Consider the following 15,100-nt stretch of genomic DNA (forward strand, 5'->3'; position numbering starts at 1 on the left):
ATTTGGTGAATACATCTCTGAGCATCGCTCACCTCATTGTCAATGGTCCACATCATAGCCCACACTCTCTCACATTCCATTCAGTGGGCCATGGGAGGATCTACAATGTCCAGTAATTGTCCCTGCAGCACCACTGAGGACAACTCCAAGTCCCAAAAATGACTCCACATCTCATCTCTTCCTCCCATTCCCCACACCCAGCAGCCACCATGGCCACTTTCTCCACACCAATGCCACATTTTCTTTGATTACTAATCACAATAGTTCATGAATAGAATATCAGTAAGTCCACTCTAATCCATAGTCTGTTCCTCCATCCTGTGGACCTTGAATTGGTAGTGTCCACTCCACATCTATGTCAAGAGGGGGCTTAGATTCCACATGGATGATGGATGCAATCCTCCTGCTTTCAGTTGTAGGCACTCTTGGCTCCATGGTGTGGTGGTTGACCTTCTTCAACTCCATGTTAGCTGAGTGGGGTAAGTCCAATAAACCAGAGTGTAGGAGCTGAAGTCTGTTGAGGCTCAGGGCCTGGCTATCATATGGTCAGTCCAGAGATTCAGATCCCCTGGGTATATATTAAACCCCAGCACCAACTACCATTCTGGTAAAGTAACAGGAAAGGCTTGTGAAAAGAGATCACATCTGAGTCCAGCTCCATCACACAGAAACACCAACTTCAAAGAAGAGCCAACTGACAGGGCACTGAACTCCATCTGCTATGACCATAAAACCTGTGGGTCTCTGTAGCCCTCAGAAGAATCAATACCTGGGGTTGTATCTACTTTATCTGTCTCTGGAACTCTGCTCAGGTGTGCATAAGGGCAACCCCTCTGATAACCTCCTGGCTCTTTTTTAGAGACTTATAGCCATATACCCTCATTTGTCCTTTCCATTTCCCCCTTGATTCAGGTCAAAAAGCATTTTTAACTCCTGTTATTATACGTAGACAGAGTTATTTTGCTGATCTGAGTTGAACCTTTTATTCAAGGTCATTTTCTAGTTACATCATCAAAATTGAAGGATCTTGACTCAATGCCTTCTCTTTAAGATTACATTTACATTCTATTTTTTTTTTTTTTTTGAGGTACTGGGGTTGGGGATTGAATTTAGGTCCTCAATGTGGGAAGCCGGTGCTCAACCATTGAGCAAATCTGCTCTCCTAATATTTGTTAATTTCATGAAACACTTCCAACATTTATGAATTAAATCTTTGACCTCAGGTGCTCTATATACTTCAGCTTTCACTGTAGTATAGGGATCTACATTTGCCTCCTCCCTATAGTCTATAATTTTTCCACTTAATTGTAAGTTCTCTCCTTATCAAATATTTTGAAATGATAAAATGCATAGTTAAAAATGACACAACTCAAGGCAAACAAGGGGAAGGGGTATTTATATGCAACAGTAGACAGCTATAAATTTGGACAGCATCTTGCAGAGACAGAATTGGTCACGTGGCCTTATGAAAGTTTCAAAACATAAGTTGGAAAAATATATCTGGGCCCAAACATCATAAATAAGTTAATATTAGGCAAAGGATTTTGAACTTCTCTCTGTAAGTAATGAGGAGCCTTTCAAATTTCAGGAAAGAGATGGCATGTATTCACCAAAAAACTGCCACAGGAAGTTAATCTTGCCTGGGTTGGCACCCTTCTAAGTGTTTCTTTCTTTTTGTTTTGAGGCTCCAGGGGCTGGGGATTTTTTTTTTTTTTTTTTTTTTTTTTTAGGGAGGCACTGGGTACCAAACCTGGGACCTCCCATGTGGAAAGAAGGAGATCAACCACTTAACCCACATCAGTTCACCCTTCTAAGCAGTTTGAGAAGGGTTTTTATTAACGCATGGATTAATAGAAAGGTCTGGAATCTCCTACTTCACCTCCCCTTATCAGTCTACTTTAGTTCCACAGGCCCCATTCTGTTCTTAGAACAAGCAAAGCATGATTCTATCTCAGAATCTTAGCTCTCTTTCTTCTGCTAACAACATGTTTCTCTCCAGATATCTGCACAATTTACTTCTTCACTTCATTCACACCTCTGTTAAATATCTGCTTATGTGAGAAGTCTTCAGTCAAAGGACTGGACTGAACAAACTTTGCAACATGGGAACTATTTTTTTATTATTATTTTTTTTTATTTCTCTCCCTCCCCCCCCACCCAGTTGTCTGTTCTCTGTGTCCATTTGCTGCGTGTTCTTTTTTGTCCGCTTCTGTTGTTGTCAGCGGCACGGGAATCTGTGTCTCTTTTAGTTGTATCATCTTGCTGTGTCAGTTCTCTGTGTGTGCGGCGCCATTCCTGGGCAGGCTGAACTTTCTTTCGCGCTGGGCGGTTCTCCTTATAGGGTGCACTCCTTGCGCATGGGGCTCCCCTATGCAGGGTACACCCCTGTGTGGCAGGGCACTCCTTGCACGCATTAGCACTGTGCATGGGCCAGCTCCACATGGGTCAAGGAGGCCCGGGCTTTGAACTGCAGACCTCCCATGTGGTAGGCGGACACCCTATCCATTGGGCCAGTCCGCTTCCCGATGGGAACTATTATTACAACATCCAGAATATACTCTGTTCCTCTTCCCTGGGTAACAATTATTTGTCTCAATAAATTGGGGGGGTCTAGAAATATATTTAACATTCCACATTGTTATTATTCCATAGACCATGAGAAAACAGCAAGCTGTAAGTATGGCCCTGATGAAAAGGAAAACAAAGACTGAGTTAAAAACTGGATGTAATATTAACCATTTCCTCCTAGCCTTATCCATCTCATGAATCAACATGCACTAATTGGGAATAGTCACACCAAGCAAGTAACTTCTCCAGGCAAGATGTTAATATCAGTGGAGAAGAAACTGGTCATAAAAAGGAGGGAATTGAATTCAAATGATGGGCCATTTAGTAGGAAATTGTGGACCACATCAAGTGGTCAAAAATTGATAATAAAAATAAAAACAGTTCCTTGAAAAGGAGGAGATGCTAGATAGTACAATGTTAGGAATGAACATGGAGCCAATGACTTCTGCTGGACAAGTTGAGGAGGACTCAACTTGCATGTGCTACCCATCCCCCCCTATAAAATCAAGGGAAGTCCATATATCTTCTCACACCAACACAGTTCATATGAAAAAGGAAAGAAATGGAAAGGGGAGCACAGGGAAGGGGAGGACACAGGAGGGGAGGGAAGGAAAGGACAGAGCAAGGGATGGAAGGAATGGGAATAAAGGCAAGGGGAGGGGAAGTGAAAAGAAAAGGGAAAGGAAAGGAAGGGAAAGGAAAAAGTTTCTGAATAAAAAAGGTGATGACTGGTATTTTGAAAAGTGAAAGGAGGAGCAAACATACTTGGTTTCAAAATCCTATGCTTAACAATAGCTAGAGTTGTAGAAATAAAAATTCTAAGAAATATATATACAGTTTAAACTATAAGCAATTACAGACAGAGAATGAGAATTGACAAACCTAAGAAGTGATGCTTCCAGTGAAGAGTCATGTAGGTCTTAAATCAGTGTGGATCCAAAAGACATGAAGGAGACATAAGACTGATGAAAGAAGCTGATCCACAAAGGACTAGAAAAGAGATATGTTCCTAACCACATGCTTTCCAGTTTAAGAAATCCCTTCTTTAAGAGAGATTATAGTTACGACTTAAAGTAACTATATATGTGTGGGTGCACATGCATGTATGCATGTTTGGTTGTTGCTTTATTCACTCACTCATTTAATATTTATTTCCTGAATACTTACTATGAGTCAGGCACTCTGCCATGTGCTGTGTACTAATTTGTGTTCAACACACAAATGGTTCCTGCTCCCTTGGACTTTGCCATCTAAGGCTTTATTTTATTGTTAATATAGGTTAAACATTTCATTCCCAGTGGTGAGCTCAATCTTTTAATCAACATTTTTGTTATCATTACAAAGTACTAAGTTGACAAACCCTCCATGCAATGTTCCAAAGTCATAGATTACAAAGAGAAAACAAGTCCCAACAAGGGAAAACCTGGAAACTGGGGAATGTAGTTTCTAAGGTTTTTGTTTTGGTCATCATATGAAAAGATGACATTCACAGGGGTTTGGACAGAATAAAGATATTGAGAGCCTGAAATGTTTATGAATTACCTACTTTTAATCCTCGTTAAATGTCAGAGTCAAGGTTTAAAATGGAAGGCATCTCCTGATGTACAGTCGTCTTTTCAATATGTTAGCATCTCCAACTATAGAATGTCAAAAGCTGCCCTCTAATTTACCTTCCTGGAAGAAAATTCTTCCTAACAAATGCCCTTCTAAATGCATCTTTTACATCTGCATTCCTCAGGCTGTAGATAAGAGGGTTCAACATGGGAATTAGTGTGGTATAGAATGCAGAAACCAATTTATTAACATCCTGAGATGAACTTGAATTGGGCTGTATGTAGATAAAGAAAAGGGTACCATACAAAATGCAGACAGCAGACATGTGAGAAGAGCAGGTAGAGAAAGCTTTTCGCCTCCCCTCTGCAGACTGAATCTTCAAGATGGTTTTGAGAATATAAATATAGGAAACCAGTATGATCAGGGCACTGAGTATTCCTATTAATCCAGCCATGATAAAAAGAACCAATTTATTGATCTGGGTGTCTGCACATGCCAGGGAGAGAACAGGGAGAATGTCACAGAAGAAATGATTGATCACATTTGGACCACAGAAGGGTAGGTGGAAGGTGAAGGTCTCGTGGGTGATGGCACTTAGTATGCCCATGGCATAAGGCCCTACCACCAGTTGCACACAGACCTGTGGGGACATGATGACTGGGTACAACAAAGGGTTGCAGATGGCCATATACCGATCATATGCCATTGCAGCCAAGAGGAAACACTCAGTCACTACAAACTGACCAAAAACCCACATCTGTATGGCACAACCCACAAAGGAGATGACTTTTCTCTCCACAAAGGTATCACACAACATCTTTGGAGCAACAGAGGAAGAGGAGCAGATATCCACAAAGGATAAGTGGATGAGAAAAAAGTACATAGGGGTCTGGAGTCGGGAATCCATCCAAATGAGAGTGATCAGCCCCAAGTTTCCCCCCAGTGTAACAAGATAAACAAAGAGAAATATCAAAAAGAGAACAATCTTGGGTAGAAGGAGGTCGGTTAAGCCCATGAAAAGGAATTCAGTCACTTCTGTTCGATTCTCATCTCCCATTGGTGAGTGATAACCTGTAACAAAAACAGGAATTTTCTTAAAAAATCAATAACAGAGCCATACAGTCTTTTTAATCCATGAGCTGCAATTAAATTGTTCTCTTCAGATACTGTAAAAGTTTGTTTTTAGAATTCAATTTTCTTTAGGCTTTTCAACTTAGACTTTTTAGAAATTTCAAACATGTAAGAAGTTTTAGAGATAGATCTAAACAAATGCCCTTGTATTTGATACTCAGCTTTAAGAAATGTAATATGCTATAAATAACTAAAAATAATCCTAAGAACTACAGCAAAAAATCATGGAATTAGTCAAACTTCTAGGTTCTAGATATGGCTATTTTGCTAGTTGGGCAGTTTACATTTAATGACTTTGGTTTTATGCATCTTATGTGTAAATAGAGGTTTATCTGGATATTCTAATATTGCCTTCCAGCTCTTTAATTTCATGATTTACCAGGGATTCATAACAAGGAGTCTGTGGGCTTGAACCGAAATTCAAAAAACATTACTTTTGCATGAAAAAGTTGGTGTGGGTGTTATATATTTATTAAATAATACATGGTATAGTGTAGACTTAGTAAGGGGTTCATGGTTTTTACCTGACAGGCAAAGGGGTCCGTGGTACAAAAAAGATTAAGAACCCCTAATTTAAACAACTTCTAGCTTCCATTTCTTTTTAGTCAAATGGAAGAATAATGACTGACTCTAAATCTACAGCCCAGGAAAAGTGCAAAAATACATGAAATGTTCAAAACCATATTGCATCCGGCTTGATCTGGTAACTCAAGAGACTAAGATGAGAAAACCCACACCTATTATTAGAAAATTCCAGGTTTTACCAACATTCTAATACAAACCCTTTACTTGCCATTGTTCACTGCATGTTGCAAACAGAGAGGGAAACTGATTCTAATAGAGAAGAAAAGAAAGTATTAGAAATCTGGAATTCATGTATCTTTTCTTTATTTCTTAATCCAACAAACATTTTTGACAACTTCCTGTGTCCTAGGCATAAGCCTGGACCCTATGGCTACATTCATATGAAAGACAAAGTCCTTATCGAGTAGGCATTCTTAACTTTCCAATCAGAAGCAAACTATAAACAAATACATAAATGTATCATTAATACATGTGTAAACATACATCATCTCAGGAAGCAAGCGGTGCTGTGAAGAAAAGAACAAATCTCAGCTCAAATGCAGCCACACATGAGGACTGCCTAGGAGAAGGGAAATATAAAGGACTTAGAACCCAGCAAACCTAGAATTAGACTCAGGCTCTGCCTCTTCTTAAATATATGGCTTTAGGTTATTGATGCACATTAAAAATGAAATAAGAATACTTAACTCATAGACCTATTTTAAAAAATGAATTAAAAATATGCAAAGTTATAAATTAATTAAATTAAATACCAATAGGTAATTCCCTGTTCCTTTCCTTCTCTCCTCTGTAAAGTTTTTCCTGAACCCAAGGTCAGCATTGGTTACTCTTTCATCATGATTCCATTGCAACATAGCTCCCCTTTCATACAGCATTTATCAAATATGCTACAATATTTCCCAACATAGAGTGAACAACTTGAGAAAGCAAACTTCCTTTACTAAAATTTGTACATACCCCTGTGACTTATCACAGTGTGTGAAGAGTGGAAGGTATTAGATATTTAGATAAATAAATGAGAAGGAAAAACATCATTATAATTTCAATAATACATGTACAGTTTTTCTAACTATATGTTATCCTTAGACAGCTCATTGTACCACTATGAAGACAACATATATGCTAGTCTGTTTCTCAGCATGGAAACATGGAAAGAGCAAGCATACTAACAAACATGAAAATAAAAGCAAATCAGGAATGTGATCTCAGGTGATTATTGCTGCCTTATTTAGAAACAGGGGCCTTAGGATACAGATATGATCAGGGAACAAACAGTCTTTTTCTCTAAATACCTACAGTACAATTACAGATGTAGGGTTATTATGAAAAATGGTGCTTTTACTTTTTTCTCTGAGCAGCTCACGAAGGCAGCTAAAGCTTTTGGATGTCTAAGTTGTAAAATAGTCAAGTTAAGCTGAAGAGGGTGAATAAAATGTCAGCAATTACAAAATTCCAACAATGAATAGCTGGTTTGGGAGGTATAAAGATCTTCATCGCTTTAGAGGAGGCACTCAGACAATGACTGGTTCGCAGTCAGTCAGTACTATCGCAGAAAAAAACAAAGTTACAGGGTTCTAGGGTTGAAGATTTCATCTGTAGAATTTGGATACCTGGGTTTGTCATCTTATTAATGCATTGTTCTAATTCAGAGTAATGGGATTATTTCCATAATTTCCTCAGATTTCATATGGACGTAATTCAAGACCGTAATAAAAATGACAATATTTATAAATTCTTGATAAAAGTATGTTACTCACTATACTAGTAAAAAAGAAAGAGACCATTTCACATAATCAACAGAAAGCAAGGTAGGGCATTGTGGGATATTCGCCTGAAAATTCAACAGCCTTTCTACTCAATGGGTATACCGTGAACCTGGAGCACTGGTGTCCTCTGAGAACTTGTTAGAAATGCAGAATCTGAAACTCCACACCCACTTCAGACTAATTGAATCTAATTCTGTATTTTAACAAGACCCTCACTTGAAACATATACACATGAATTACTGAACGTCCTCCCAGTTAATCACCTGTATAAACAAATTCAATTTAATACGCCATTTTGTCCTATTATAGTAAATAATGTTTAATAGGAAATAAATTGCCATATTGGTGTAATAGTGGTTGGTAAAAATAGATGAGTCTTTTATCCCTCCAATAAACTATGTATGGAATTCCCTAGGGATTAAGTCTACTTTAGTCAAAGGGGCAAATATTACTTAAATAATAGCTCATATAAATCTAGGCTTCCGACAGAAACATGATCGATTTCAGATAACATTTTGTTTGTTCATGAATGAGTTCATGTAAGTGCAGGAAAACCATGAAATGTAATTGAAAGTGTTTAGTTTTGAAAAACACTGTATATCACAAAATCACCTGCAGTGGGACACTGGTCATTTCATATCACCAAATTCTCATGAAAATGAAGAGCCTGATAAAACATTTTGACAATGCAAAAAAAGTTAAATGTAACCTTCTATTCGGGTTTAAGAACTGTGCAAGCCTTTTGCTCAGGGTGAAACAAGCATATAAATATTTTAGCTAAAATGATCTATTTGGAGAGCCTAAATATAAAAAAAAAAATTGATTCTGGTGATATACTCATAATAATCTCATTTAAGGAAATTTGATTTACCCAAAACTCAGCATACTTACCTTTTTTAGAATATCCTTTATTCACTTCTTTTAATTCTTTCAAAAAGAATTCCAAAATTCAAAAATCCTGAGTTATCGCAAGAATTGTCTCCACTGTGGTATTCTCTCAAAATATCAGAAGGACTTATTATATTCTTATGAAGAACAGGGGTTATCTCTGCCCTATTAACCTGGGGTCTCCCAACACAGATAAAATCATTTCTTGTGTATTGTTAACTCTCCTAGGGTACTATACAAAGGATATGCTTTTCTTGAAAGTTTTGAGTAAATTGGCACTTGATCCCTGAAGATCCCTGAACCTCAAGAGTTTACATCTATAGAGAGAAGATTAAAATAGATAACATGGTAATAGAGTCACTATTGTTTCACAATGTTTTTTTTTTTTTCTTAAAGGAAACCATCCAGATTAAAATACTTCTATGTTGGAAACATTTTTGAAAAATAGAGCAGAGTTTTGCTGAGGAAGAAACAATGTCGCTAAGGCGACAGGAATTAAAAATTCAAACACTGTCCCTGTTCACTGGTTGTTTTTGGAGACTGGACAGACATGAAAAAATCAAACATGTATAATAGCAGAAACCTGACTACACAGAGACTTGAAAAATACCTTCTTTTATGTTTATTTATAATGGTCAAAGAAAGACTCCTTTGGGGAATGGACTCCCAAGGTCTACCTGTAGGTATGCCTTTATACAAGTAATATACTTTAAGTGATCAAAAACAGTAAACACATTTCTGGATTTCAGTGACATACACCATATTTTTTAACTTTTAAAACATTCATTTTATGCCATGTCAAAGAACAGGGCTTTACTAACTAAACTCTGAACAAATTCTAATATATATGCTGTTAGCAATAAAGGCAGCTAGAAAATTCTACAACAACAATTCTAAATTTCATACAATAAATTTTGAGATTTAAGAGGAAGAGGTCATTGTGGATTGGAGTGACTGGTTTTAGGTCATGTATTTGGGTCTAAGAATTTACATTCTCTACCTCTCAATCTTCTTTCTTTCTTTCTTTATTATCTTTAATAATTTATTTATTATCTTTAATAAAAAGCAAAATGTCTATGTGTAAGTTGCGTAAAGTTTCAAAAATATCCTCAATAGTTGGATAAAAACTTTCAGGAAAGAAATGGATATTTAAAAAATGATAACACAAATAACTGAATAGAAATGAGCAGGCATTAAATATATAACCAGAGAGATCATAAAATGCAGGGTGAGAAAATCTTAGCTCTGTTTATTTGAAAGGCAATTTTCCACATATTTCCCTCACCAAACTATCTGCCCCTGTATCCATATATCTTTCACTTATACTAAAGATATTCTACACATTTATGTTTAAAGCCAGTCCATCTAATCCTGCATCTGATTCCATGCCCTTGATGCTTACTCAGGTACTTCATACATACATTTGCCTGCACTCTTGAATCTTCAATTTTCCCTCATGTACCATCCAGGAACTAAGCCCTTTTTGTGCTCCACTCCATATTGGCTATAGGGCTGCCTCCACTTCCTCTCCTGACTTTCTCTCTTGAACCCACTCCAAGGAGGCATTTGTCCCCAACACTCCAAAAACTCCAACGATGTCTACATTTCCAAATCCAGTGATCAATTTTCAGTTCTCATTATTTAACTTAATGCAGTACTTGACATTACTCACCACTCCATGTTTCTTCAAATAATTTTCCTAAGTGGCTTCTAAATGCAGCATTCTCATGATTCCTATCTTTCTCAGTGTAATTTTGGGGATTGTCTACTTCTTCCCAACTTTTAAACATTGAGACTGAGTTCTCAGCCCCTGGACCTCTTCTTGTCTTGATCTTCATTCATTTCCTAGAAAATATCACCCAATCCCAAAATGTCATCTCTATGCTAATATTCTGAAATTTTACCTTCACTACTAATTTCTTCCTTAAATACACTGCCTAATGGGTAATTAGAACATGAAAAAAATTAAATTATTGACTTCTTCTTCAGACCAAAATGGAGAAACAGGGACTTATCCTCCTACCTAAAATGACAAGAAAAAAAAAAAAAAAAAGAAAAAGTAAATGAAGCAAGAGTTTTCAAGATACTGGACATCAGTCAAAGAAGGACAATGATCCCTGAATTATAGGAAAATATTAAGGTAAATACTGCAATTGTACCAACATACTGCTTTGAGAGAGTTTTCAGGCAGAAGTATAAGGATTAGAAACCCAGGCAGAATTCAGCAGTCTCTTGAGTTGAAGAGATGCAGATGTGTGTTTTAGGAGACAAAAGCATCTATAGTACATGGAACACAGTACTGTAGAGGAGAAAGCTGCACAGAGAAAAAGAGTAGACATCTAGGGATGTTCCTTCTTGAGTATTCAGCAGATCCCATGGCTTTAAATGTCATCTCTATGCTGATATCCTGAAAGTCTGCATTTGAGGAAACTCCCCTCAACTCAGGAAAGAAGCACCTGAGGATGAGAGGTAACACTATCTGGCCCTCATACTGGGTCAAGATTAGTGCATTTTTCCACAAGTCAGACTAGAAAATAATATGGCATTGTGTAATTATTGTGTAATTATTTTTACCTATGATCTTAGATTCTTACACTATATATGAAGTATATAAAGTCAAAGATGCAGACTATAACACATAAAGTCACCACTAAAATAATGAAAAATAAATACAGCTAATAAGCCAACAAAGGATGTATTATGAGATTATAAATTGATAATCCAAAAGAAAGCAGGAAAAGAGGGAAAAGGGATTAAGAAATTGTACAAATAAAAAACAATGTTAGTATAATGGACTTAAATATAATCATATCAATAATCACTTTAAATGAGAATTATCTAAACACACAATTAGAAAGCACAGATTATCAGTTTGGCTAAAAACATAAGAGCCAACTATATACTACCTACAAGGACTGTACTTTAAATATACATAAACATAGGTTATCTCAAAAGGTGAAAATATACTGTGCAAACACTAATTAAAAGAAAGCTTCAGTGGCTATATTAATGTATATTTTAAAGAAAGAATATTACCAGGAATAAATAAAGTCATTACATAATGATAAAGGGGTCAATTCATCAAGAAGACGAAACAATACTAAATGTTTATGCATATAATAACTGATATTAAAAATGCACAAAGCAAAAACTGATAGAAATGAAATAAAAAAGGCAAAAATAAATCCAAAAATTTATAATCATAGGTAAAAATAATTACATCAAGTAACTTTTGAAACACATTCTTTAAATACTCCTTAAACATACTCTAAGTTCAAAACCACTTCAGGAAAACTTAAGCTTCACTCAATAGTTATATCATTAGTAGTAATCTTGGTATTATGATTTCAAAAGTATTTCATGTATCTTGTAAGTAAAGCATCAAATAAATTTTAGTGATATTAGGAACCAAGATTTTAATTAAAGATTAAAAAATGGAGCTAAGAAATAAACTGTAATGTTAAATTTGAATTACAAATATAAATTTAAACTATATCTTTTAAAAACATATTTCCTAGCTTTCTATACCAAGAGGATCTAGAAATAATAGCATTCCAATTAGAAATAATGACACTCCAATTGCATTCAGCATCCCTAGCACCCATTTTCTGATTTCTAAACACTATTCCTTTCTAAAAAGACTAGGACTCTGAAAAAATAACAGAATTACGGTCTACTGCAAGAAAAGTACAAAGTGAGTGTGTAGTGATTTGCTTCATGGTGTATCATGGCAACACAGGCTCAGGCCCAATAGGAACTTTCAGCAACTGACTGCTTTATTATTTACAAAACACCAAGTGTCCAAAAGAGCAGGGGAAGAGTTCCCATCTTTCATGGTCTCCCAGGGAGGCCATCTGCTCCGGTTAGGTTCATTGCACATACCACTGCTTGTTGGAGAGAAGAGATAAACCTGTGCTGCTTGAGGGCTGAATATTTATCCACCCCAGAGGGAGGGAGTCCTGACACTAAGAGTTCCTGCCCTAAAAGCCCCTGGGGCTGAACGTTCCTGGTTTCCCAGTTTAAGGTACACATTCAGGCCTTCTCATAGGCCTAACATCTCCCCTGCCTATGGAATAAAAACAGACTGAGACATCTGCACACAATATAAAAGGAGGCAGGGGTTGGTGAGCCTTGGAAAATGACCACTGAACATGTGTTCATGGCTTCCCCAGCAGTGGGCATTAAGACTGTTGTGCCAAGGAGCCAGGAGTGTCTCAAATATCAATGGGATCATGTCAAAAAGACACAGTGTGGAGTTCTGCTTCCAGTGGTGGTAGTCTATATTATCTGGATGATCTCCCTCACCAAGAATAATGAGAAATATTGAACAATTGTTGAACAGTTGTTGAATCTTTTTGAAAGCTTAAGAAAGCTAACGTGAATGGAAATCATGACTAAGATAATGAAAGAAATGAAGGGAACTCAGGATGCAGAGCCCAACTCTTATAGCCACTTTCCCCAAGATGCATCAGCCAATTCTAGAAAAGGTGGCCAATGGGCTGAGAATATCTTGGATAAAAAGACAGTTCAAGACTCTGCAGAGAAAGACCCTTGGTGGTTCCCATCACCAAGACCTGGGTTAGTACCTCAAAGGGCAACACACTAGAGATAGTAAGAACCAAAAGTAGATTGGTCTTCATCTCAGTAACTGATTTATTAAGGTTATCACAGATTGCTAATTGCTCTTTCACCTGGTAGAAACAAACATAAGCCATCTCTAGAATATTATTATATTAGGCCTCAAATTTCACTTCAATTTTCAAAGCCTTGGATAAAATAAAAAATAAAGAGGCATATAAAAAGATGAGACAGCATAATTGGAAGCCAAGTGAAGCAATAGACTATAAACAATGGAAAGAGATCCACAGAAGACCCTGATGAATGTTTTCAGATAGATTTAAAATAACTATGATGATGAAAATTTTTGGAACTAGATAGTGGTTATAGTTGCACGACATTGTGAATGTTATTAAAGCCACTGAATTGTACACCTACAGTGATTTCAAAGGCAAATTTTATATTTTAAGCATAATTTTTTAAAATAAAAATATCTAAAAAAAATTTATTCCTAATCATAAATTAGGTTGGGTTTCATTACTTTTGTCCTGCTCATTTACTTAGGTGCAGCAAGAGTGATGATTTTACATATGGGTTTTTGTAATTTTGCTTTTCTGAAGGTTTACATAAGGAACCTCAGTTTGGACTTTTAAAAGTTCCTTGATGCTAGGAAGTTAAGCCAAGAATTTGCCACCTACAATATTCATCAATTGGATGAAATATTTTAAGTTTCCTGGGTCTGCTAGAAAGTGATCTGCTTTACTGATCTGTAAGGCTGCAAAACCTGTAAACCAGGTACTAGGTGAATTTTCCTAGATCAATTTTTGTAAGAATTGGCTTCATAAACTCAACCTTGGTTTCATAAAAGTGACTGGTCATATCTGATTAAATGAGTATCATTCTCAAATATGATATTCCAGGCAAGGCCTTGGTTGCATAATTAATGTTTCCAGTTATTCTCTAGATAAAAAGGACATTATTATTGAACCTTTACCAGTAACTATATTGCTATAAAAATAAGATTCAAAAAGAATTTCTGAATTCTGGAGGGCTCAGGCACAGAAAATAAGCTATCATTTTAAAATTCTTTACTTCAGTTTTAAAAGCAGAGTATAATAAATTGTTATTAGTTATAGATAGCTTAAGAGGAAAGAGAAGGGGCTCTGTGTATATCCAAAAGTTAGAAGAACATCATTAAAATTCCAAACGAAAACTGCAATCAGCCCTTACCAGGTCATCCAGTACTGCATGAACTGTAATTCATTCTTGTTCCACTGGGTCTCGGGTTAGCAGTCTCATGAACCCACATAATTCCTAACTAGAGCTTGGGGTATCCCAACTCAGTCCACCGGTATGATCCCAAAGTTGTTTAAGTGATGTTCTCAGAAACCTATACCCCAAAGTACCTGGCATAGTCCTTTTCCACGGGACTCTGAGGCAATCCTTTGCTAAAGATAAAACCATTCTGGCCTTTTGCTGATTGTAGACCTTCAGGGAAGCATCATGACAAAACAAAAAATGATCCATAGATGGAAAAGACTTGAAATGGCTATAGTTGGCCTATTAACTTACTACTGATAATTTTCAAAAGTAAAATATTTGAGAAGAGTTAGTTACAAAAATAATGTAACTGACAAGGAAATCTCATTGCTTCTATGGCATGTTAAACAAGATAATTTGTCCACATGACTTTATTAATGAATCCTACCAAGCACTTAAAGAAGAACTAACACCAATCCTTCTCAAATTCTTCCAGAAAGGATATATATATGTATTATTTTTATATATAAAAAATATATAAGGGGAGGCAACACAGCAAACTCATTCTATGAGACCAGAATTACCCTAATACCAAAACCATAGAAAATTTCACAAGAAAATTGCAGATCAATATTCCTTTTGAATGTAGATGCAAAAATTTTCTATAAAATACTATTAATAGAAAACAGAATTCAGAAACATATAAAAATATTAATGCCATGACCAAATGGGCTTTATCACAGTGAGTAAAGTTAGTTTGATCTTATTCAATTTATTATAGTACATAAAAT

The 15,100-nt window shown here is 36.3% G+C and overlaps 1 protein-coding gene across 1 annotated transcript; it reads right to left on the bottom strand.

The window, feature by feature from the left end:
- Positions 1–4,234: 4,234 nt before the first annotated feature.
- On the bottom strand, positions 4,235–5,179 carry LOC101419594 (olfactory receptor 5G3-like). The gene has a single exon (XM_004471068.1). It carries the CDS (start codon positions 5,177–5,179, stop codon positions 4,235–4,237), a length of 945 nt encoding a protein of 314 aa, XP_004471125.1.
- Positions 5,180–15,100: the final 9,921 nt, after the last annotated feature.

This window comes from Dasypus novemcinctus, chromosome 10, assembly GCF_030445035.2.
Source record: "Dasypus novemcinctus isolate mDasNov1 chromosome 10, mDasNov1.1.hap2, whole genome shotgun sequence".
NCBI lineage: Eukaryota > Metazoa > Chordata > Mammalia > Cingulata > Dasypodidae > Dasypus > Dasypus novemcinctus.